Genomic DNA, 25,222 nt, shown 5'->3' with positions numbered 1-25,222 from the left:
TGTAGAGTCTTTGAGATGATATGGACATTACAGATTATTTTCAATTTACAAATGGGGAGCTAATGGACAGAGAACTTAAGTGATATGGTCAAAGCAGTTACGTGAACTAGTAGCACAGATTATACTAGAAACCTGGTCTGCCGATTCCAGTTAAGTGAATTTTTCATCTAAGTGAAGACATTGTTGTATGGCAGGTTTTACAGCCATATAATGAGCACAGTTGGTGGATTAATTTACAAGATTAATCTGTTGCTACCCGTTAGATTTAAAGTAAGTTCCCTAAGAATAAGGACTTATTTTGTTCACTGGGTGTCCCCATATTCAGAACAGCACCTGACGCATGTGTGGAATGAACAGAGAGGAAGCAGGAGGACAACTCAGGCAAAGACTTGGTACATGACCACAGAGAAAGGAGGATGCGAAGGTCGCTTCAAAAGCCCAGACAGAAGACAATCAGTAGAAAGATTGTTTTGTCCATTTTGTACACTCAGCTGTGTTATTTGACTCACACGTGCATCTTCTTGATTTTGTTTTGTGACTGTCTTCCTCTTCCTAAAGTCATAACAGAATGAAATACTTTAACAAGTATGCATGCCAAGCTCTGAGGAAAAAAATGGTAAATAAAATACAGTCTTTATTGTTGAGGGAAATTAGCTAGTATTTTAAAAACCATTAGTTCCTCTGAATTGGCATTTCTGTGTATCTCCACTAGGGCAATTATTTATGTTTATACTGGTGACTGCGGGAGTGTAAATCTTAACGTCCTTTTTTGCACTTAAAGTGTCCTCAAATTAGTAAGTGGGGTAAATAAAAGGTTAATACCAAATCAATAATTAATAGTTACATCTTTGTCACATATATATTGGATTTACCAGTTATAAAACACTTCTGTCCATTCTTCCATTTATATTTAGAAATGGCCAAAAGATATATTTTGAAATAAAATAACCAATATATTAACCTGACTGACTAATAGGGGTGTGTGTGCGCGTGCGTGCGAGGGTGGAGTGGGGTACTTTTTGGAATAAAGAGAGCCTGCAGCCCTTAAATTCTTATTTTTATGGTACTTGAACTTTATGATAAAGAGATGAAAATGTCACTTGGTACAATGGATGCCATTTTCCCCCTCAGAAGCCCTAAATGAAATGAGGTTTAAAATGTTAAGAAGTATGATAGTTCCTCTTTTTGGAATCTACCACAGAAAAACATTTCACTAACTTAGACGTTAGCACAAATAGGAAAGTTAGTTCTTTTGGTAATAAGTGGATCTCACATGAGTTGAATGGTAGAAAATAAAGAGAATCAGGAAATTATGAAAGGAGAAAGTGTACTTTGCCCCCTCAGAATACATACAAAATCACAGTACATACAAATAAATGCACTCCACAAGTTCAAATACGAAAGATGCTTTGTTTTCAAGTGACCACAGCACTGACCTTGACTTCCCCCTAATTAGTCAACCAAATAAAAGATTTTGAGTGTTATTTTCAACTGACTTCCATGGTCATGTTAACTCAAAATATTTGATCCTTTTGCCAAATCCAATGTTAAATTCTCAGTCCTCTCTTACCCAGCACTTGACACATACCTTCCATCTTGAAACACTCCCCTCATAAGGCTACAGGTACCTGTTTCTCTTTTCTCCCCCTTCCTCACAAGTCATCCTTTCTTCGCCTCTTGCTGGCCACTCTCCCCAACCTCTAAAACTGAAGGGTCTCCGTCCTCAGTCCTCAGAGTGTTTCTCTTCTTTATTCACGCTCACTCGCGAGATGTTCTCATTCAGTCTCCAGGTTTAGATACCATCCCCACGCCAGCCGTCTCCACTCAGATTGCTAAAGGGTATCTCAAACTTGGCACATCCCAAACTGGATCCTCCATTCCCCCCAAAGGCCCCCATGACCATTTTCATTCATCATATTCATCCTATCAGTAAACGGCAACTCTGTTCTTCTAGTTTCTCAGGTCAAAAACTTTTCAGTCTTTGATTTCTCTCTTTCTCTTATACCCCACATCCCATCCAGCAGCAAATTCTTCGGCTCTTCCTTTGAAATACATTCAGAACCCATCTCTTACCACCTCCACTCCTGCCATCCTTCTACAGGCTCTCTTCCTCTCTCATTCGCATTGCTGTGAAAGCCAACTCACCTGTCAGCCTGCTTGCAGCCTTGCCTCCCAACAGGTTATTCTCAACACAGCAACCACAGAGAGCTTTCTATAATGTTACATCACGTCACTCCTCTGCTCAAACACTCCAAAGGCTTCTCATTTCACTCCAAAGTAAAATCTGAAGTCCTTTCTAGGGCCCGTGGCTACGTAAGACTCTACATTGCCTGCCTCCCTCCAGCCTCAACAATCTCTCTGACCTCATTTACTGTTCCATCTCTTCCCCACTCAGTCTCAGCACATGAGCCTTCTTCCTATTACTTGACAGCAAGCACAGACCTGCCTCAGGGCCTTCCTGATACGCTCCTCCCTGGATATCCACACAGCTTGCTCCCTCACTTTTTTTAGCTCTCTGCACAGATGTCTTTCCCTGACTACTCTTTCCAAAAGAGAACTATCTTTCATGCCTTCACTCTCCTTTCTTTCACTCCGTTTCTCAGGTTTTCTTCATTCTCATCTCTAACACGTATTTCTTTGTTTATTATCTAATTTGCCCCCAGAGGAGGTAAACTTCTGGAGACAGCGACTTTGTTTTCATCACTGCCATATTTCTAGCACTTGGACCAGTGCCGAGCACAGCAGATCCTCAAACAATGGTTATTAAGTAAACGAAAATGAGTAAATCCTGCACATCCAAGCTGAAGCCACTCAAGCTTTCTCTCCATAAAATTTGGGGAAACAGGCATACAGTCATGCACTGCATAATGATGTTTGGGTCAATGACACACTGCCTACATGACTGTGGTCCCATAAGATTATAATGGGGCTGAAAAATTCTTATTGCCCAGTGATGTCATAGACATTGTAATGATGTAGTGAGAGAAAAGGCAAGAGAAAAGGAAACTGCAGGAGAAGAAAAAGAAGAGGAACCCCCAAGAAAATTCACAGTGAAGGGTTTATCAGAAGCTTTTACAGACCTCACTAAGCTCCTTAAAAAGTTTGAAAATGTGAACCCCAGAATGAAAGGTTTTCATTAATAGAGAGGAATGTTCATGGGCATAAGCTTACAAGCAAATCTATGATGAAGAGAAGAAACAAACCAAGAAAACCACCATGGACATATTTCTGAAAAGAGTGACATGTCCTACAGAAGAGCCTCAGGCAGGTCCTTGAGGAGGTGTTCCAGAAGAGGCATTGTTATCACGGGAGATGACAGCTCCATGCGTGTTATTGCCCCTGCAGACCTTCCAGTGGGACAAGACGTGCAGGTGGAAGACAGTGATGCTGATCATCCTGACCCTGTGTGACCCTAGGCTAACATGTGTGTGTGTCTTAGTTTTTAACAAAAAAGTCTAAAAAGTGAAAATAATATTAAAAATTTTAAAATAGAAAAAAGCTTATAAAGTAGAGACATAAAGAAAAATATTTTGTACAGCTGTACCCAGAGCAACGTCCAGTCCTGCAGACTGCATTCATGGTAAGTGCCCCAAACAGGTGCGCCATTTTTAATCTTTTATACTATATTTTTACTGTGCCTTTTCTATGTTTAGATACACAAATACTTACATTGTGCTACAGTTGCCTACAGTATTCAGTCCAGTAACATGATGTCCAGGGTCATAGCCCAGGAGCAATGGGCTGGATCATAGAGCCTAGGTGTGTAATAGGCTCCATCATCTACGTTTGTGTAAGTACACACTATGATGTTCACACAACAACAAAACTGCCTAACGATGAAGTTCTCAGGACGTATCCCTGTCGTTAAGCAAGGCACAACTACAATGTAAAACTCACTGATATTACCATCAGAAGACGCAGATTTGAGTTCTGTTTCTGCTACTTCCAAGTGGTGTGACAACTCTCCAAGTATTTCCAGCGTTCTGTCTCTCTCACCCTAAGAGCCATCATGCATCAATTTCCTGGTTTGGCGTATGTCTCGTGAGATCCATGGCATTTTCCATGTTTAGGACGAGGTCCTTGTCATTGATATTTATTCATATTTCTTATGTCTCATATTTGAGGACCATAAATTGCCCATCCCTGTGCCAAGACACATTCATTGAACTTGGGCCAATTACTTAACTCTGAGTCTAAGTTTCTGAAAGTTGGGTAGAGAAGGGAAATGTGAGGAGACTGTGAATTTTAAAACATATACCAGCGGCTTGACTGTACCTCAAAAGCCTAAAGTAAACCTCATTACAAGATCATATTATAAAAAAGATTTCATCTCACTCTTTGACATAATCAGTAGTCATATGTCCCTGATGTGCGGGTCAAGGTATAGACAGCATATAAGAAATATCAACAGCAAAATATCTACTACATGTGTGACCCCAAACCATTCCCTTACTCCTGAGCACACAGGAATACATTTCCAAGACTCTTATGGTTAATGGGACCTAGAACTGAGTTCTGGCCAACGGAATGTGGAGGAAGGGATGGACACCTCTCTCAGAGCTGGCCCCTAAAGCCTCTTGCTTGATCCTCTGCTTTTCTGTTTGCTTTTTATCTTCCAGCTGGCTAGAGGGGGTCGGTGGGGGACTCCAAGGCCCTAGGGCATAGGGATCTTCCAGAGGGAAACCTGGTTCCCTGAGCCAATGGGTGGAGGAGAGTCGCCCAGGAAATCTGTTCTCCAGGAGCACATGTACTGGAAATCACATGAGTGAGAAATAGACTTTTATTGTGCTAAGCCACTGAGACTTCAGGGCGTATTTGCAAATACAGCAGCCAGTATGCCTCATGGTTTGGATTTTTTTCTTAGTTTGCTGTGTCCTATATGCTCATTTTGACAGACATCAAGTGGAAAGTTGGATTACATAATATCGACTGTGGAATATCCACTTTGACTTTCACCTAATCTCTCTGCATTGCATTCTTTTTAAATAACCAGTGCCTTTCTCTGTTTCAGAAATATTTCTGTATCAGATCCTTATTACTGGGAAGTACTGACTGTCTTTTTTAAGCTAAAATCCTTTTTGATGATTTTGTAAGTCTTTTGTTGTCATTGTGGTAATTGTGCTTTAAAAAATTTTTTTATTGATGTCATAACAGTTTATAATATTGTGAAATTTCAGTTGTACATTATTTTTCAATCACCATATATATGTACCCGTTTATCCCTTATGCCCACCCCCAACCCCCTTCCCCTCTGATAACCACTAATCTGTTCTCTTTGTCCATGTATTTGTTTATATTCCACATATGACTGAAATCATATGGTGTTTGTCTTTCTCTGTCTCGAGAGAGAGATATGGCTTATATCACTTAACATAATACCCTCAAATTCCATCCATATTGTTGCAAATGGGACAATTTTGTCTTTTTTATGGCTGAGTAGTATTCCATTGTATATATATATACACCACATCTTCTTTATCCATTCATCAGTCGATGGTCACTTGGGTTGCTTCCATGTCTTGGCTATTGTGAATAATGCTGCAGTGAATACAGGGGTGCATAAGTGTCTTTGAAATGTTGATTTCAGGTTCTTTGGATAAATACCCAGTAGCGGGATAGCTGCATCATATGCTATTTCTATTTTTAATTTTTTGAGACATCTCCATACCGTTTTCCACAGTGGCTGCACCAGTTTGCATCCCCACTAGCAGTGTGTGAGGGTTCCCTTCTCTCTACAACCTCTCCAACATTTGTTATTTTTTGTCTTGGTGATTATAGCTATTCTAATAAGTGTAGGGTGATATCTCATTGTAGTTTTGATTTGCATTTCCCTAATAATTAGTGATGTTGAACATCTTTTCATGTGCCTGTTGGCCATCTGTATATCTTCTTTGGAAAAATGTCCATTCATATCCTCTGCCCATTTTTTGATCAGGTTGTTTTTTTTTTTTTCTTATTGAATTACATGAGTTCTTTATATTTTGGAGATTAATGCCCTGTTGGATATATGATTTGCAAATATTTTCTCCCTGTTGGTGGGTTATCTTTTTGTTTTGTTCCAGGTTTCTTTTGCCTTGCAGAAGCTCTTTAGTTTGATGTAGTCTTTTGTTTATTTTTCATTTTGTTTCCCTTGTCTGAGTAGATATGGTATTTGAAAAGATGCTTCTAGGAACGATGTCAAAGAGTGTACTGCCTATGTTTTCTTCTAGGAGTTTTATGGTTTCATGTCTTACCTCCAAATCTTTAATCCATTTTGAGTAACTTGTTATGTATGGCAAAAGATAAGGGTCTACTTTCATTCTTTTGCATGTGGCTGTCCAGTTTTCTCAACACCATTTATTCAAGAGACTTTCCTTTCTCCATTGTATGTTCTTAGCCCCTTTCAAAGATTAGCTGTCCGTAGATATGTGGTTTTATTTCTAGGCTTTCAATTCTGTTCCATTGATCTGTGTGTCTGTTTTTGTACCAGTAACATGCTGTTTTGATTACTAAAGGTTTGTAGTATATTTTATAGTCAGGATTGTGATGCCTTCAGCTTTGTTCTTTTTTCTCAAGATTGCTTTTGCTATTTGGGGTCTTTTGTTGCCCCATATGAACTTTAGGATTCTTTGTTGTATTTCTGTGAAGAATGTCATTGGGATTCTGATTGGGATTGTACTCAATCTGCAGATTGCTTTGGGTAGTATGGACATTTTAACTATTTTATTCTTCCAATCCATGAGCATGGAATATTTTTCCATTTCTTTATGTCATCATCTATTTCTTTCAATAATGTCTTATAGTTTTCATCATATAGGTCTTTTACCTCCTTGGTTAAATTTATTCCTAGATATTTTATTCTTTTTGTTGTGATTGTAAATGGGATTGTATTCTTTTTTTTTTTTGAGGAAGATTAACCCTGAGCTAACATCTGCCACCAATCCTCCTCTTTTTGCTGAGGAAGACTGGCCCTGAGCTGACATCTATGCCCATCTTCCTCTGCTTTATATGTGGGATGCCTACCACAGCATGGCTTGCCAAGCAGTGCCATCTCCACACCCGGGATCTGAACTGGAGAACCCTGGGCTGCCAAAATGGAATGTGCGAACTTAACCGCTGTGCCATGGGGCTGGCCCCTGGGATTGTATTCTTGAGTTCTCTTTCTGTTCGTTTGTTATTAGACTACAGAAATGCAACCGGTTTTTGTAAGTTTACTTTGTACTCCACAACTTTGCTGTAGTTGTTGATTATATCTAATAGTTTTCTGATGGACTCTTTAGGATTTTCTCTATATAAAATCACATCATCTGCAAACAGCAAGAGTTTCACCTCCTCCTTGCCAATTTGGATACCTTTTATTTCCTTTTCCTGCCTAATTGCTCTGGCCAAAACCTCCAGTGTTATGTTGAATAAGAATGATAAGAGTGGGGACCCTTGTCTTGTTCCTGTTCTCAGAGGGATGACTTTCAGTTTTTCCCCAAGCATGATGGTGGCTGTGGGTTTGTCATCTATGGCCTTTATTATGTTGAGGTACTTTCCTTCTATACCCTTTTTATTGAGAGTTTTTTTTTTTTTTATCACATATGGATGTTGGATCTTGTCAAATGCTTTCTCAGCATTTATTGAGATGATAATGTGGTTTTTATTCCTCATTTTGTTAATGTAGTGTATCACATTGATTGATTTGCAGATGTTGAACCATCCCCATGTCCCTGGTGTAAAGCCCACTTGGTCATGGTGTATGATCCTTTTGATGTATTGCTATATTTGCTTTGCCAATATCTTGTTGGGGATTTTTGCGTCTACGTTCATCAGTGATACTGGCCTGTAGTTTTCCTTTTTTTTCTAAGACTTTATTTTTTCCTTTTTCTCCCCAAAGCCCCCCAGTACATAGTTGCATATTCTTTGTTGTGGGTCCTTCTAGTGGTGGCACGTGGGACGCCACCTCAGCGTGGCTTGACGAGCAGCGCCATGTCCACGCCCAGGATTCGAACCAACGAAACACTGGGCCGCCTGCAGCGGAGCGCGTGAACTTAACCACTCGGCCACGGGGCCAGCCCCTGTAGTTTTCCTTTTTTGTGTTGTTCTTCTCTGGCTTTGGGATCAGGGTGATTTTGGCCTTGTAAAATGTGTTAGGCAGTGTTCTGTCTTCTTCAATTTTTTGGAATAGTTTGAGGAGGATAGGTACTAAATCTTCTTTGAATGTTTGGTAGAATTCTCCAGAGAAGCCATCTGGTCCTGGACTTTCATTTTTTTGGGAGGTTCTTGATTCTGTTTCAATCTCTTTACTTGTGATTGGTCTATTCAGATTCTCTATTTTTCTGGGTTCGATTTTGGGAGGTTGTATGAATTTAAGAATTTATTCATTTCATCTAGATTGTCCAATTTGTTGGCATATAGTTTTTCACAGTATTCTCATAATCCTTTGTATTCCTGTGGTATCTGTTATAATTCCTCCTCTTTCATTTCTAACTTTATTTATTTGAGTCTTTTCTCTGTTGTTTTTTTCTTAGTGAGTCTGGCCAAGGGCTTGTCAATTTTGTTTATCTTCTCAAAGAACAAGCTCTTAGTTCCATTGATCCTGTCTACTGTTTCTTTTTTTTGGTTTCAATTTCATTTATTTCTGCTGTAATTTTTATTACGTCCCTCCTTCTGCTGACTCTGGGGTTTCTTTGTTCTTCTTTTTCTAATTCTGTTAGGTGTAGTTTAAGATTGCTTATTTGAGATTTTTCTTGTTTGTTAAAGTGGGCCTGTATTGCTATGAATTTCCCTCTTAGACTGCTTTTATTGTATCCTATATGAGTTGGTATGGTGTACTTTCATTTTCATTTGTCTCCATATATTCTTTGATTTCTCCTTTAATTTCTTCAATGATCCATTGGTTGTTCAGTAGCATGTTGTTTAGTCTCCACATGTTTTTGTCACTTTCCAAGCTTTTTTCTCATAGTTGATTTTTAGTTTCATAGCATTATGATTGGAAAAGATGTTTGATATGATCTCAACCTTCTCAAATTTATTGAGGCTTGTCTTGTTTCCCAACATATGGTCTATCTTTGAGAATTTCCATGTGCACTTGAGAAGAATGTGTATGCTGCTGATTTTGCATGGAGTGTTCTATATATTTCTATTAAGTCCATCTGGTCTAGCTTTTTGTTTTGTTCCACTATTTCATTGATGACTTTCTGTCTGCTTGATCTATCCATTGATGACAGAGGGGTGTTAAGGTTCCCTACTATTGTAGCATTGCTGTTAACATCTCCTTTTAGGCCAATTAATAGTTGCTTTATGTACCTTGGTGCCCCTGTGTTAGGTGCATGTATGTTTATAAGTGTTATGTCCTCTTGGTGGAGTGCCCCTTTTATCATTGTATATTGCCCCTCTTCGTCTCTCATTGCCTGTTTTATCTTGAAGTCTACTAGTGTTTCTAAAACACTAAAATATTTGGGGTAAAGGGGCATGATGTATACAACTTAGTCTTAAACAGTTTAGAAACACATGCTCACAAGCATGCACACACATACTTCAATGTTACTTAACTGTTTTAGAGCAGAGAAAGAAAGCTATTGGTTGCTTTTATGACACCAATAGAACTTTGGTAGTAAAATCTGATAGTAAAAACAAAACAAAACAAAACCCGAAAAAGAAAACTTCAGATGAATCTTATTTTTTAATGTCAATGCAAAATTATATATAAACAAATAGAATCTAGGAGCACATTATAAGCACAATATGGTCTATTCCAGGAATGAAAGGATAGTTCAATACTAGTAAATCTCTTAATGCAATTCATCAAAGTGATAAGTTAAAGGAGAAAATAATGATCATCTCCATAAATACCTTTTTTGGCTTTTGATAAAATTCATTACCCATTTTTGATAAAGAGTCTTAGTGAAATAGGAATTTAGGAGTATTTCCTTAACATGGTAAATGTTTGTGTCAAATAAAAAGCCAATATTGTGTTGAACTGCGTAAAATGAGATGGTTTCCATTTAAGCCAAGAATAAGATAGGGATATCCATAATTCCCACTGTTAATCAACAGTGTTCAAAACATATCAGTTAAATGTAATAGACAAGACAAATCAGAGGTATGAAAACAGGAAAGGAGAAGGCAACTGATTGTTACTTATAGGTGGTATGACTTTATGCCCCCAAATCCCATGAAATGAACCGAAAAAATTATGAGAAACAATAAGATAACTCAGTAAAGTAACTGGTTATAAAATTAATATTCAAGAATAAAACTCCAGGGGAATAGAAGATACCTAACAAATAAACAAAGGGCATATTTATGTTGGCATTTATTTTTTATTTGTCTCTCTCTATTGGAATGTCAAATCCATGAGGACAAAGAAGTAGTTGGATTTGTTTATGGCTTTATCTCCAGTGCCAAAAAATGCTTAGTATATAGTAGGCACTCAAGAAATATTTCTTGAAAGAATGAATCGACACTATGTATCTATACCTTTTGTGCAGAGATAGATGTGCAAAGATACATCTTTTTTTTACAATAGAAAAATAATGAAAGCAAACAAAATATCCATTACTGGGTATCTAATTAAATAAGTTATTAAAAATAATGAGGTATAGGTATAGTTTTGAACGAATATACAAAGCCCTCCAAGATAAATCAAGTTAAAAGCAAGGCACTAGGCCATAAGACAGGTCTCGACACATTTAAAAGGACTGAAATCATACAAAACATGTTCTCCCCCATAAAGAAATTATTAGAAATCAACAGAGAAGAATTGGGAAATCCCAAATGTTTGAAAAATAACACATTTCTTAGTAATCTGTGGGTCAAAGAAGAAATCACAAGGGAAATAAGAAAGTATTTCAAACTGAATAAAAAAGAAAATACAACATATCAAAACTCTTGGAATTCAGCTAAAGAAGAACTTACAGTAAAGTTTATAGCTTTAAATGCTTTAATTAGAAAGAAAGAACTAGAATCATTAATATAAGCCTCCACTTTAAGAAGACAGAAAAGGTAAAGTAAAACAAACACAAAGCAAGTAGAAGAGAAGAAATTATAAAGATCAGTGTGGAAAACATGAAACAGAAATCAGAAAATCAATTAATCCAAAAGTTGATTCTTAAAAAAGAATTTTATAAAATTTTGTTAAAAACTTTATGCTAACGAATTGGACAACTTAGATAATTGCAAAAAATTCCTAGAAATACATAAATTACCAACACCAACTCAAGAAGAAATAAAAAATTGGAATAGACTTAAATCACGAAAAGAAATTTAATTAGTAACTAAAAATATTTCTACAGATCTTTCTACAGATAAACGCCCAGCCCAGATGGCTTCACTGGTGAATTTCTGTCATACTTTTACGGAAAAAATCATATCAGCCCCATACAAGCTCTTTCAGAAAGCAGAGGGAGAGGGCACACTTTCCAACACACTTATGAGGCCAGTATTATCCTGACACAAAAGCCAGACAAAGACATCTCATGAAAAGAAAACTACAGAAAATCTCCACCCAAACAGGTTCAAAAATTCTTAACATATAAGCCAATAGAATCCGCCAACATACAAAAAAGATAAACTGGACTTCATCACAATTTAAAACTTTTCTGCTTCAAAAGGCATCATAAAGAAAACAAAAAGATAAGCCATAGACTAGGAGAAAATATTTACCAATTATATCTTATAGAGGACCTGTACTCAGAAGATATAGAGAACTTTTATAACTTAACAAGAAGACAAGCAGCCCAATAAATATACGAGAGGGAAAAATATTGAGTAGGCATGTCACCAAAGAAGATATATGAATGCTAATAAACACATTAAAAGATTAGAGAAATGTAAATTAAAACCACGAAGTATGAGTATATACTCATTAGCATAGCCATAATAAAGAAGACTGATGATACCAAGTGTAGGCAACAACGAGGAGAAACTGGAAACCTCATACATTGCCAGTGGGAATGTAAAATAGTAGAGCCATTTTGGAAAACATTCTGGCAATTTCTTCACAATTTAAACACATACTTGTCATATAACCCAGCAGTACCACTGCCAGGTGTCTACCCAAGAAAACTGAAAACATAGGCGCACACAAACACTTGTATCCAAATGTTCATAGCAACGTTATTCATAAATGCCAAAAACCGAAAACAGCTCTTATGTCCCTCCACTGGTGAAGGGATTAAAAAAAAAGTAGTCTATCCATATAATGGAATATTACTCAGCAATAAAAAGAAGCAAACCAATCATTCCTGAACCAACATAGGGTAGATTTCAGCAGCATCATGCTAAGTAAGAGACTGCACACTGAATGATTCCATTTATTAAACAATTTCTAGAAAGGCAAAGCTATTCAGAAAGCGTACTGGTGATCGTCTGGGGCGAAAAGAACTGGGGATGATGGATGTTCTAAGGATTATGGTGAGTGTTACATACCTACATCATTTTAGCAAAATGACTGAAGTATATACTTACAATTAGTGAATTTTACGGTATGTAAATTATACCACATTGGGGTGTATTAAAAAATGAAATTCACCCTAATAACCCAGATATTTAGAGCAAGACATATGTATGTATATCATTCCATTTATATCAAACATACTACATATATCATGTATGTGCTAGTTAAGACTACAGAATTTCTGAACGCATGTATATAGAAAACGTTTGCCTCTGGGAAAAGGACTGAAAATCAAGGACAGGAAAGAGAATTACTTCTCTCTGTATACTTTCTGACACCATTTGCTTAAAAAAGTTAAACCATGTACATTACTATTTTATAAATAAAAAAATCCTTGTAAATAATTAAAAACAAACAACCAACCACAATCCTGTCACAAGGACCCAGGCCTGTGTTAATGCCTCTTCATTTCAGAGGGAGGAGTGCAAATTGTGGAAATTTGAGGAAACACAAGAGGCTTTTGTCTAGAAGTACTTTAAGCATCACGGTGTACTACATGCTGCAATTCCACACTAGCCACAAAATATAAACAAATTCCTCATCCCCAAACACAAAGAAAATGCAAACAAAACTGAATACTTGAGGATTAAATGGGGTGGGGGAGTTGGGGGTAAAAACGAGGAAGAATAGGGTAGTCTGGCTGATAGCAGGCACACAATAAATGTTTTTAGAAAAGGTACAAATTGCAATAATACAAATAAATACATATTATATAATGTGTGATATGTATTATAAAATAAAACCATAAAATATATATACATAAATAAAACAAATAAACAATTTCAAAATACTTTTTAGTGCTTTGCCATGTCTCTAAAAAAAAGCCATTATATATAAAATGTGTCCAAACTTGTTTCTATGAGTCATACAGTGCATACTGCACACTAATTTTCAGGCACACCTTTTAATATCAAGAACCTGTTACAAAGATTTGATTTTCAATTGCACATTATAAAGATGTGACTATTTGATTGAGCATATTTGTTGTAATCTTAAACAAGCAGTGGGAGAAATTAAAGTATACTGTCAATATTTAATTATCAAGACTCAAGTGCTATTTTCAAGTGCCTTAAGAAGGTTAAATTTAAGCCTTTTGCTATCATATTAATTTCTCTTTTTAATAGAGGAACATAATATTTTGTATAGTGTTGCTCACAAATGCCTAGAATTTGGTGTCCATTTTCATACAAAAATCGACAATATAAATACTTCCTGGAAGGGGAAACACCTGCCGAGAGGGCCAAACAAATCATGAAAGCTGTTTCTTCCAGCTTTGACTGCTTTCATTTGCATTTCAGACTGACAGGGCTTCCGTGCTGCGTGCAGTGCTCTGAACAGGCCGTCACACATGTTTGCCACACACGTGCTCTTCACGCACGAGTTCCTCACAGCACTGCTCCTCCTGACCCAGCCCTGCTGTAGCTTTGGTGCTAACTGAGACTCAACAGACGTTTAATGAGCACCTGTTCTGGGCCATTCAATACAAAGAACACCACCGTCAGGTTATGTAGTAGTATCCCAATAAAACAAAGGAGCCATCTGAGGCTCATGGACTTTCAGTGTCCGGAGTCCGCAAATTGGTGGGTGGAAGACCAGGGCATAGCCTGAGCCCTTGCCTTTATACAGCGTTTTCAAGTACCTCTCTATTGGTGGCCCCTCCTGCCTTTCTCTCCCTAGTTTCATTGATAGTCAGGAGCAAAGTAGCAGAGAAGTGCAGCAGAGAAGGTAGAAGGGAAGAAACACCCAGGGCTCAGGCTCTTACCACGCGCCTCACTGCTCCCGTTTCCACCCTTCCTGTAGAACATCCAGCCCAGAACTTTAGCCCTGACCCTGTTCTGTAACTCACGTCCCATGTCACGGAAGGCACTATGGGTAGTGTTACTGGAGAAGTCCCTGTGGTAGTGGAAGAAGCGTCCTGAGCAATCCTATTCGCAACTCTGAAAAGAGTTTTCTCCAGTGACACAGCGCCCAGTGGCCCTTATGGAGACGACCAAGACTATAGTTTGGCTTGGAAGGGGTTGAACCAGCTTCCACCTGCTAGCCTGGAATCCTAAGCACAACTTAGGACATTGCTTCCATTGGAAAAATCACGTCTCAGTCAAGTCAATGGGAAACCAACTTGAGGTCTCTACAACTGATCCATTAACGAACTTTCGGAATACAACCCATTCATACCTGGGGATTCAATCTTTAACCTCCAAGTTCATAGCAATATAAATTTTTAAGACTGAAAACACTATTATTATCGTGTTTAATATACAATAGGAAAAGATATATTCTCAAAACAAACAAAAAAAATCACAGCTTCCTGGATTCATGGTTTTTCTCTCTTACTATTTTCCCTTTATTTTTTAAAGTACGATTTCAATCAACTCCAGAGAAATTCCGTTTTTACCATGTTATTGTAAACGTCCTACTATTTTACCTGCATATTTTATTGTTGAGCCAGTGTTTACCTTACCTCCTCGATGGATAATCAAAGAAGTCTCGCTTCCAATGGGACAGTCCTTAAGTATATCCACTACTTCTGTATGGCTCAGATTCTGTACATTCTGCTGGTTGATCTCGACAATGAGGTCGCCTTCACACAGGCCAGGGCATCCCTGAATGTCAAGTATTTGTTTCACCCGCTGTCCTGTAGGACTATCGGCAAGGGTAAAGCCGAAGCCCTGGGCACCTTTCACAATGGTTAAGGTCATGAGTTCAGCTTGGGTGGCCCCAGACGAAGCCATAGACACATTGTCGTCATGGACGGGTGGTGCATAAGTGCCATCTAGCTGACCATCAGCTGGCATTGAGTGCAAAGAATGAGGCGGCCGATCTGTTATATCTGGAACCGACTGTGAGGTCCGAGAAATGTACTCCAAATAGGTTTCATAGTTATGTCTTCCATTGACCATCACGGGAGGTGGCCTCTCCATTATTGCAAGGGGTGGCACCATGCTGTTAGCGGGATCTTCAGGATCAAAGGGCAAAGGGTAGCCGCGACACAAAACCAGGTTGACACTCTGACCAATAGGAACAGACTGGAAAAGTTTGACTACGTCTGCATGAGTGTGTCCAAGGACACACACTTCATTAATATAGACAATGACATCGCCTGCAAGAGAAAAAGAAAGAGATTGACAACATGAGGTAAGTTCAGTTAATGTTGACAGAGAGAAATGGAATTATTTATGAGACTAGTGAAAGAGGTGCACTGTTTCTCAGTGAGCAGTGAGAAAATCAATTAGAGTAATATTTAAATTCACTGGAGGTGACTCAAGGTTACAACAGGTCTGCCAACAAATATAATGATCAAATGCTGAAAAAAATGCTATTTGGTTATTCTCGAAGTTCAGAAACAACTTCATACTCAGAGAGAAAGACTCAGAAAGCAAAGGTTAGGAGAAGTACCTCGAAGAAGCATATGTTCTGTTTCTTTTTCATCTTCATTCCCATCTTCAGTGCAAAACAGTTAGTAGAACTTTCAAACTACTGAGAAGCAATGTTGTAAGTTTTGGAAGAGACAGAAAGCCCTGGTATATGATGTTTTTTCGTTTTTGTGCTATCAGTTGTCTGAGTCAACTGCCATTTTTCTTTTTTATGAAAGAGGAAAATATTTTGCCCATTTTTTTCTTTATCTATAGGAAAGTGTAATTGCAAAGGTTCCATGTGTACACACATACAGGTTAAGAGCACAGGATTTGGGATCGGGGATCAGGGTCCATACCCTGGCTCTTCTTCTTAGCAGATATGTGATCCTAGCAAGGGACTGACCTGCTTTGAACCACAGTTCCTCTGTTGCGAGAAGGAAATGAGATAATTCAGGGAAGGTGCTTGGAACAGTGCCTGACTCATGGCGAATGCTCAACAAATGTGGACCATTATTAACACTATTGATGCTAAAATAGGATGGAAGGGATCTGGGACCCTTACTTTCAAACAGTAAGCTGCCACAGACTCATCCTCTGATCTCAAATAAATTGATATTTCTGTAGATCTTTTGGAAAAAGGCATTTTTCCTCTCTCCCCAATGAATTATCATAGAGTTACAGAAGTCCACTGATTAGAAGTGAGTCTGATGATATTAAAAATGCCCTGATTGTAAATTATTCCTCATAAAGTATATTGATAAAAACAGTATTTCCTCCTCAAGATACAGGAAAAGATGTTCATTTGAGACAAATATTTTAAAAGACTTCAATTATATCTGAATAACAATTTTATTTTTGGATAATTTTTCTATCACGGATTGATATTTTTATCCTCAAAACCATACTATTTGAGAATTGAACTTGCAAACTGAGATTGTGCCTGACTATGCTGAGGAGTGTATGAGGGATGAAAAGACATGTCTTCACAAATTGTCAGATGAGTAACTCAACAGACATCAATTTATCAGGATAATTCTGAAATTGATAGTGTAAATGGCTAGGGATTTCATTCAAGACATCCCTGCCCATCAAGATTGCAAACATCAAAAATGAAAAACAGAGTGGGACTTTCAGAGTTTAGTACGTTTCCAGCTTTTCTTAGGAGTCTGATATAAAATGATTTCTCCATTAAATGCACTTAAAAATAAATAATTCTATGAATAAAACACTCAACACGAATAAAATGCCTTCAACAACATAGACTTGGTTAATACTCACTCTTCCTGAATTCAAGAGAACTTCTTGAAAGTGTTAAAGACATAGCGAAAGGAACACTTTCTGGGATTCAGGTTAGGTTAGAGTCTAGAAAATGTCAAAGACCACGTGATGGGTCAGATGGAACTTCACTCTTCAATTACGTCTAAGAGAGAGGGTGCTGGTGTCACGGCTGGGACAGTGGACCAGGGCTCAGGACTAAATTCAGATGGGCATCCCCTCCCTGCTACTAGGATTCCTCATTAGACTGGGGCAGCTGGGGATGCTTTGGCATCATTTTCATCTGGTTCTGTTCATCCCAGAGAAGTCTCTGATCCAGACAAACTTTTTTCTTCTCTTGCCTCTTCTATTTTCAAAGTGATCATCATGTATTTTACACATTAAAAAGTTGAAAGGGGGGCTGGCCTAGTGGTGGAGTGGTTAGGTTTGCACACTTTGCTTTGGTGGCCCAGGGTTCACAGGTTTGGATCCCAGGCATTGACCTACACACCACTCATCAAGCCATGTGGTGGCAACCCATATACAAAGTAGAGGAGAATTGGTACAGATGTTAGCTCTGGGACTATCTTCCTTCTAGCAAAAAGAGAGACTGGCAACCGATGTTAGCTCAGGGCCAATCTCCCTCACACACACACACACACACACACACACACAAATTGAACGAATAATAAATACCCGTGTACCACCTTCCAGCTTAACGTTTACAACATCGCCCACAATACTTGAAACCCCCTGGGTACCACCCCTCTCCCACTTGCATTCTGTTACTGCCCTTTCCAAAGGTAATCGTTGTCCTCCATTTGAGGTTTGTTATTCACATGTACTTAATATTTTTATGAAATATCCAGGTACCCATAAACAATAATATCCCTAAAAGGATGTTTTTGCATATTTTAAACCTTTTGTAAATGGTATCACGTTAATCTTCTGTAATTTCCCTCAAAATGTATTTGTGGTATTTATTTGACACCTGTACCTCTAATTCATTAATTTTCATTGCAATATAGTATCTATTGGATGATGACATCACTATTTATTAATATTTATTCATTCTTCTGTTAATAGACACTGGGGTTCTTTTGAATTTTTGGCTATTGAAGATAACTCCGCAAAACAAAGAAAACTAAGACACACACACACATAAAGCCAATGGAGAAAACTCTTAAAATGGCTGCATTTTATTGAACACAAACTACACTTCAGTAAAGTTGATTTTAAAAGGAAAAAAGGAAAAAAGAAGATAACTCTGCTATGAACCTCTTTTCATGGCCCGTGGGCACCTATGGAGGAGTTTTTCTGAGGTATCTTGGTATAGAATTGCTAGGCACAGGCCACGTGTACCTTCAACTTTGTTAGATAATGGCAAATGGCTGACGAAATAGGTCAAATCAGTTTACGCTCCCATCAGTAGTTTATCAGAATTTTCATTGCTCCCCATCTGACACAACACTCGGCATTCTCAGACTTTTAATTTTTGCTAATCTAACGGGTGTGATCATGGTTTCAATTTGCATTTCCCAGATTGCTAGTGAGGGTGAGCATCTTTTCATATGTTTATTGGCCATTTGGGTTTCCTCTTCAGTACATCTCATTTCTCCATTTTTCGCTATTTGGTTAGTCTTTTTTTAAAAAAATTTTAACACACTGACTATTTTTCTGCCCACCTCCATTTTCTCGATCCAATGTTCTCTGTAGGTTTGGGAGGCTGCACGGTACATAGACAATACACGGGTTGGGGAGTCCAAAGACGCTGCTCTGATTTCCAGCGCCATCACTTCCTAGCTGTGTGACTTTCAAAACTCACTTAAATCCTTTGTGACTCAGATTCTTCAGAAGTAATGAGGAACAGTAATAACGGTAACTTACTGATCCATGGGAAATAACAAATGAGATCACACAGGTGAAAGGGTTTGTAAGCTGTAAATTGTTATGCAAAAAAAAAAAAAAAAAGATTGCTATTTCAGTAATTATTATCTGTCCTTAGTTATATTCTAAAACCAGGACCATTCTGCTAAGAGAGTCCCACCATAGTCATAATCAAGGATGAGTACCGGTTTCTAAGTGGGCAAGTAATAGGCATGAACTTACCAAATGCCACTTTCTTCTAAGGCTCTCCCTAACTTTAATCGCTGTTAACAAACCTCCAGCCCCCAAGCATGCTATATTCTTCCCTCTGCTCTGCCAGAAATTCATAAGAGAAGAGAACTAAGGCTTATATTCAAAGCTCTCAAGGTCCCCTGCCAGGTCTAAAGGGTAGTTATTTGAATTATAGTGATTAACGCTATCTATTTTTGAGTTTTAATGTGATCTTGCCCTTAGAAACAAAATGAGAACTATTTGTGGTTCTCAGTAAGACTGCTTTTTAAAATTTATGGATATTTTCCACGCAGAGCAGTTTTTCAAGTCATCAAACAAGCGAGTGATAAAGGATCCTGCAACAATATCTTTATGGAGCTAGACAGAAGATTTCTGAATGCAAAAGATGAGTAGTCAGTTATCACAGGATAAAATTATCTAATAACTTGACAGTACTCAAGTGCCCACTTTAAAAAAATATAGAGATGCCTAGACATCGTGTCATGCTGAAATTGTTGTAGATGGAGATATAAGCAAACATTTGCTTGTTCAGATAGAACTGATTGGGTAGGATATTTATAGACTGCGCCGTATGAATGTCATTTACATGTTGTGAAATGAAAATACGAGCCACCTGGTATATGCTATGCGATGGTGCCACGCCAAGTCCTGGGACAGACTGGGCTTGCGAGCACAGAGAAGGACATCATTAGGAAAATTGGCTCTAGCTCCAACCCCATTGGCCTACTTAAGAGGGAGAATTGGAAAAGAGTCACTTGATCTCTCCATTTTTTCTTTTATAAAATGAGAATTAAAATATCTCCATTTCCTCTTTCACAGGGCTACTGAGAGAATGAGATCATGTGTGTGAAAACACTTTTAATTTTACCAAAGAAAGATTCTCCATAAAAATAAGATGATGCATTTCTTTTGAAAGCTAAGCACACGTTTTCATTGCCATATTACCTGCAAGGTTACCTTGTTTCCTATGTGGCCATTCACTTCAGGCCATCTTGAGGCCAGATGGTTTTAGGGCTACTGATCCTAGGCCTGTTGGTCAAATTTGGTGTGACTGAGCTTGGGGTCCCCATAGGGACTGGTCTCATAGTGACCTGATTCCCAATTATGGGATTTCAAAGTCAAGTGAAGGAGAGCGAGGCTGATGAAGCAAGAGGTTTAAAATTGCTGGCTTGAATGAGAAAATATTCTAAGATCATTGGTTTCTTTCTTAGTCATGGAAATCAAAACGCAATCTTGGATACCTTTTGGGTACTTCATCATTTTGGCTAAAATAGCGCATTCTCTGTAAAGCACTGTCTAAAGTGGAGTTATTCTTATACCTCTTTCCTCAGCACCCACATTCTTTGAGTCACTGTGGCCTGCAGAAGCTTCCTTTTCAGCCTCTCTCACTTACCACTTGCTGTCTGCCTTCCTTAACCACCACTTTGGACCAGACTAGAATAATTTACTTCCCGCTCCATTCTCACCCTATAGTCTCCTTACTAAGTTCCAACTACTAGACCTCTGCTTCCCAGAAGGTTCTCTAGACCTTCTGCTTAATACACTCTACTAACAGTCTTTCCAACTTATTTTTGTCTCCACCACCCAGTAAGTTACCATTCTTGTGAAGCCGATATCTTTACTGTTCACAAGTGACAACTTGCCACTTGCCTTTTAGTTGAATTCTGCTATTCTTGTACCCTCAAGGGCACTTCCTTTCTACGTACCACATCCCAACTAATTCATTTCTTCCCTCACCTCTTCAAAGATATCGTTCATCATTCCCACGCAGATTGCTCCTGTCTCATGTTTGCGACTACGAATTCGTCCCAGACTTTATACCTTTGTGGGAGTTTTGTACACAAAAGATATAGAGTACCATTACTGTGTTGGGAACTCTTTAGGTTTTTAGGATAAATGCTCATTGAATAAGGGATAGAAAGATTTAGTCGGAGGAAAACTGGAATAGATTTCATAGCTAAATTTACTGCTGTTAGTGTTTCTGACTTCTTTTTTTTGCCAAGTCATATAGATTTTTGCTAAAAGAAAAAAATTCTCACTGACTACTCCCATCCCATCAATTCCATGCACTCTACATTTAAAAATTACTATTTGTTGAGATTCGTCTCCAGCTAATAGGGTTTGCTGACCTCTCTTTTCTGAAGCTTGTGTTTTTTATAATAATATATATATATACAATTTTACTATAACAGGCAATTGTATTATAATATTGAATATTCATTTTCACTCTATTCCACAACCGCCACAAACATAATAAATTTTGACATGTACTTTTTGGGGGAGGTGCTACTCATCGCTTCAATTAAATTGAAAATAACTGCTCTTGATAAAATTTATTCTCCAAAGTAAAGTATTGTGGAATGTCGAATAGATGAACAGAATTGAGGCTGCGTCTCTGTGGGCTGCTCTTTGAGCAAGTCATTTAACATCAGCTTCCTCATCTATAAAACGGAGATAATAACAGCTGTTCTACCTACCTTATGGGAAAGAGATGTTGGCAAGAATGTTCTGTGAATGGTACGGCACTATGGTGATGTTCATATATAAATACATAGGTTAAAATTTTTAACAAATGACTGATAATGATTGGAAAGCAAAAATATCCCAAGATGAAATAGAATACATCGTTCAAATTTTAAAAAAGAAACTGTTGAATTTTATTACATTATTTGGCAGTCTGCTTGCAGAAATTTGAGAGGACAGATACGTTCATCCTTGTAACTCAATACACTGTTTCCCAACAAGGATGGCTGGGGCCTCATGAAAGCATCCTTGAACTCCTCGTTCCCTTCTGGAATATAAATACACTGTGGTTAGAGCGGAGGGATCACATGGACAAAAGCACGCCCAGCCTGTATGGCCACAGCGGTAGGGGTGGTGGGTAGAACTGAGAACATCCACACATGTGGATCTTGGCATATTCTCAGCTGTGTCACCAAGCGAGAAAGGTCCAGAGATAAACACCCAGGGAAATTAGTGGGCCCTTGTCTTATTTTCTCAGGTTCCTTGATGAATCTACAGGTTCTATGTCTCTGATTGCCCCAAAGCTTTTCCTTATACCTAAACTGAATTTCTTTTACTAAAAAGCAAGACTGTTTCCTCGATTTCTGTCTTCATAAAAGTGGAAGCATCATTTTTGGGGAATAATTTAAGGCAGTTTCTAAAATTTCCAAACAGTCTCTTTAGAGTGAAAATTATAAAAACAGCCCTCAATTGGAGGAGGTTTTACTTTGGAGGTTCTGGACCTTACCATGATCCTATTGACTTTAACCTCTGTCTCACGGATAGCATTACTGCAGATATCCATCAAATGACGTAGCAATGCAAAAACAAATACTTAGGTTATGGAAAGTACAAGGGGCAGGACAAAATGCCTTCATCCGAAGAATCTTTGTTTACTAATTCTTATGTGCTACGTTGTAAATGATGTTGTGAATGAAAATGAGGTAAATCGAGCTGTAGCACTAAAATAAGGTTCAGATAATGTTCTAATCCTTTTTTTACATTATAAGACTAAGTGTGGCATAATGGAGAGAGCACTGATCTAGGAGTCAGGAGGTTTGCCCTCTTATGCCAGGTCTGTCGATAATTGCTGGTGTCAACACATCTCTCTGGGTCTTACCCCTCAGCTATCCATTAAATTATTCATCAAAGATTTATTATATTCAACTACTACTGTGAGCCAGGCACCATGTTATAAAAAGAAAAGATTGACCCAGATCATCTCTGAGGTGTTCTCCTCACTCTGAAATTTCAAGACAAAGGTCCTTGGATTCTGCCTCTTAGCTATCCCTGCAATTGGTCCCTTCCTTTCCTTTCCTACTTCCAACCACCTGAGGTCAGGACCTTACCATCTCTTGTAGGAACTTCTGCAACAGTCTCTTAGCTGGTCTTCCTGATGTCATAGCAGGAATGGGAAGCCTCACATATGGCATGATTCAGTGAGCCTTTGGGATTATGAGGTTTCCTAATTTCATCCCATGCTTATCTCTATGAGTACATGGGCTTGCTAATAAATCCCCTGTTCTGGTCAGGATGGGCTCAGGAACCAAGAGAGTGTGAATATTCTGCTGGTCAAGGGGGTTGGTGCTAATGGCTGCGAAGCACTGACCACTGCATTCCACCTGCTTCCCTGTCAACTCATCTTCTACATCACACCCTCTGATGTCCTTTTCACTCAAGGTCCCTCAGTGCCTGATCATGGAAAGAGATTAGAGTCCAGATTCTCTAGCACCGCACATAAAGCTCTCAGTCTACATTTTCACCCTCTCCTGCCTCTTCCTAACCTACTCTGAGCTTCAGGTGCCCCAGGAAGTGCTTCAGACCATGCCCCTACCTACGCAATTGGCTTTCCAGCCTCCTGATTCTCCCCATGCTTTGTCCCCCCTAATTAACTCCTAGTCACCCTTTGAGGCCAGCTTCACCTTTCCGACCATCTTTCCTACCACCTCCTATTACTGAGTGTTAACTACTTCTTCCTGGGTGTTCCTCTTCCTGACAGCTTAATTCTTCAATCCATTTAACCACATTAAGAACACCTAGAATTTCTCTGGCACAGTGACTACAATTTTAATACATTTATCTGGCGTTTACAAATTGTATCTTACCTAAATCCTTACAAAATCCGTATGAGATAGGCATGATTATTTGTCCTTTGTACATGTGGAAACTGAACCTATGAGAAGTCAAATAACTTCTCTAAAGTCACATCGATAATTAGGTGAGATTCAGGAATTGAACCCAAGACTTCAACTCAAATGTTAAGAATTTCCATCAGTCCAGGACATATTTTGCCTTGGGGATTCTTTTGTGTTGCTCAAATCATATCAGCCAGAACACTGGGTAAAATATCTTTAATTCCTGAATATGAAAATCGAGGGACGAACTGCAATATTCTTTTGATTAACTAAGTTAATGAAGGGAGGCAGTGAAGCAAATAATCGCAAACAGGGGAATCCACTGCGGCAGCCTGGTCTACTTTCTGTAGCCCTGCAAAAAATGCTGTTTGGAGGAGGGCTCTGAGAATGCTGAGGCGCAGAGGGGACAGGGCGCCAAGACCCACAAACTCTGGAACCATCGTGAAACACAAGCTCTAGTATAAGTTATTTCAGTAGCTGTGTGATCTTGGGCAAGCAATGCAACTTTCCTTGGTCTAGTTTCTTTTTATATCAAATGAAAAAGTCAGAAAAGATAACTCTAAGTTGCAGCTTTAAGAATTCCCACAAATGCACTGCTATGGGGCCTTGAGAAGTTGCAGTGGTGAATGAAACAAGGAAGCGACAGGCCTCTGGGGCTCACTCCAGTCTCCTCGATTCTGTACAAAAGCAGCCCATGATTCCCATACTCTATCTATAGGCAAAGGGATACCAAGATGCTGGTGTGGCCACTTACTTCTCAAAAGAATGACAGACTTCTTAATCACAATTTTATAATTTCATCTATGTGACCTGGTGCAGATGCCTAATTAAAAGCTTGGTTCAAAAACAATTTTTATGCTTAATCAGCATGCATCCAACAATTACTCCCGGCAGATGTGAATTAGTCCGATGATCTATCTACATTTCCTTTGTGTTCAGCATTGAGTGATAAGATATATTTAAATGCTTGCATTTTACTATGTTGGAAAGGAAAAAGAAAATACATTCTAAGAGAATCTAAAGTCACTGATTATTTGCTGCTCTGGCAAAGAAGAAACAACACTTCAGATTAAAACTATAAGTAAAGTTGCAAAAAGAAAAGACAAAAGACTGATTCTTGCAAAGTTCCTCAGAGCGGAGGCTTTCTAAATAGCTTGCTCACTTTAGGAAGTGGATAGCATAAAACTGTCAGTGAATCTGTTGTTTCTCTAAAACAATGTAATGAATTTCAAACCAAAAAAAAAAAGAGAGAAATATATTATCAGAGGGACCCTATAAAGTAGGTTCCTGCATTTAAAGAGAACTCATGATTTCACTAGAAGAAAATAAAAATAAAAGCATTTTTAAATAATATCTTAAAACCCTTGGTGGGACGTGAAAGTTTATAAGAACAAGACAAAACTGTATTGTAGAGTTCCCCTATCCTCTCCTGTGTG

General features: G+C 38.4%; 1 protein-coding gene across 2 annotated transcripts in view; it reads right to left on the bottom strand.

Moving 5' to 3' along the window:
* MAGI2 (membrane associated guanylate kinase, WW and PDZ domain containing 2) overlaps positions 1 to 25,222 on the bottom strand; it is a 1,189,042-nt gene that overhangs the window by 148,361 nt on the left and 1,015,459 nt on the right. For both annotated transcript variants that reach the window (XM_046668813.1, XM_046668814.1), the window contains exon 10: positions 14,883 to 15,521. In XM_046668813.1, coding sequence (XP_046524769.1) covers positions 14,883 to 15,521 — 639 coding nt within the window. The remainder of the gene's footprint in view (positions 1 to 14,882; positions 15,522 to 25,222) is intronic.

This window comes from Equus quagga, chromosome 8 (genome assembly GCF_021613505.1).
Source record: "Equus quagga isolate Etosha38 chromosome 8, UCLA_HA_Equagga_1.0, whole genome shotgun sequence".
Lineage (NCBI taxonomy): Eukaryota > Metazoa > Chordata > Mammalia > Perissodactyla > Equidae > Equus > Equus quagga.
This window is presented reverse-complemented; position numbering and strand designations above follow the sequence as displayed.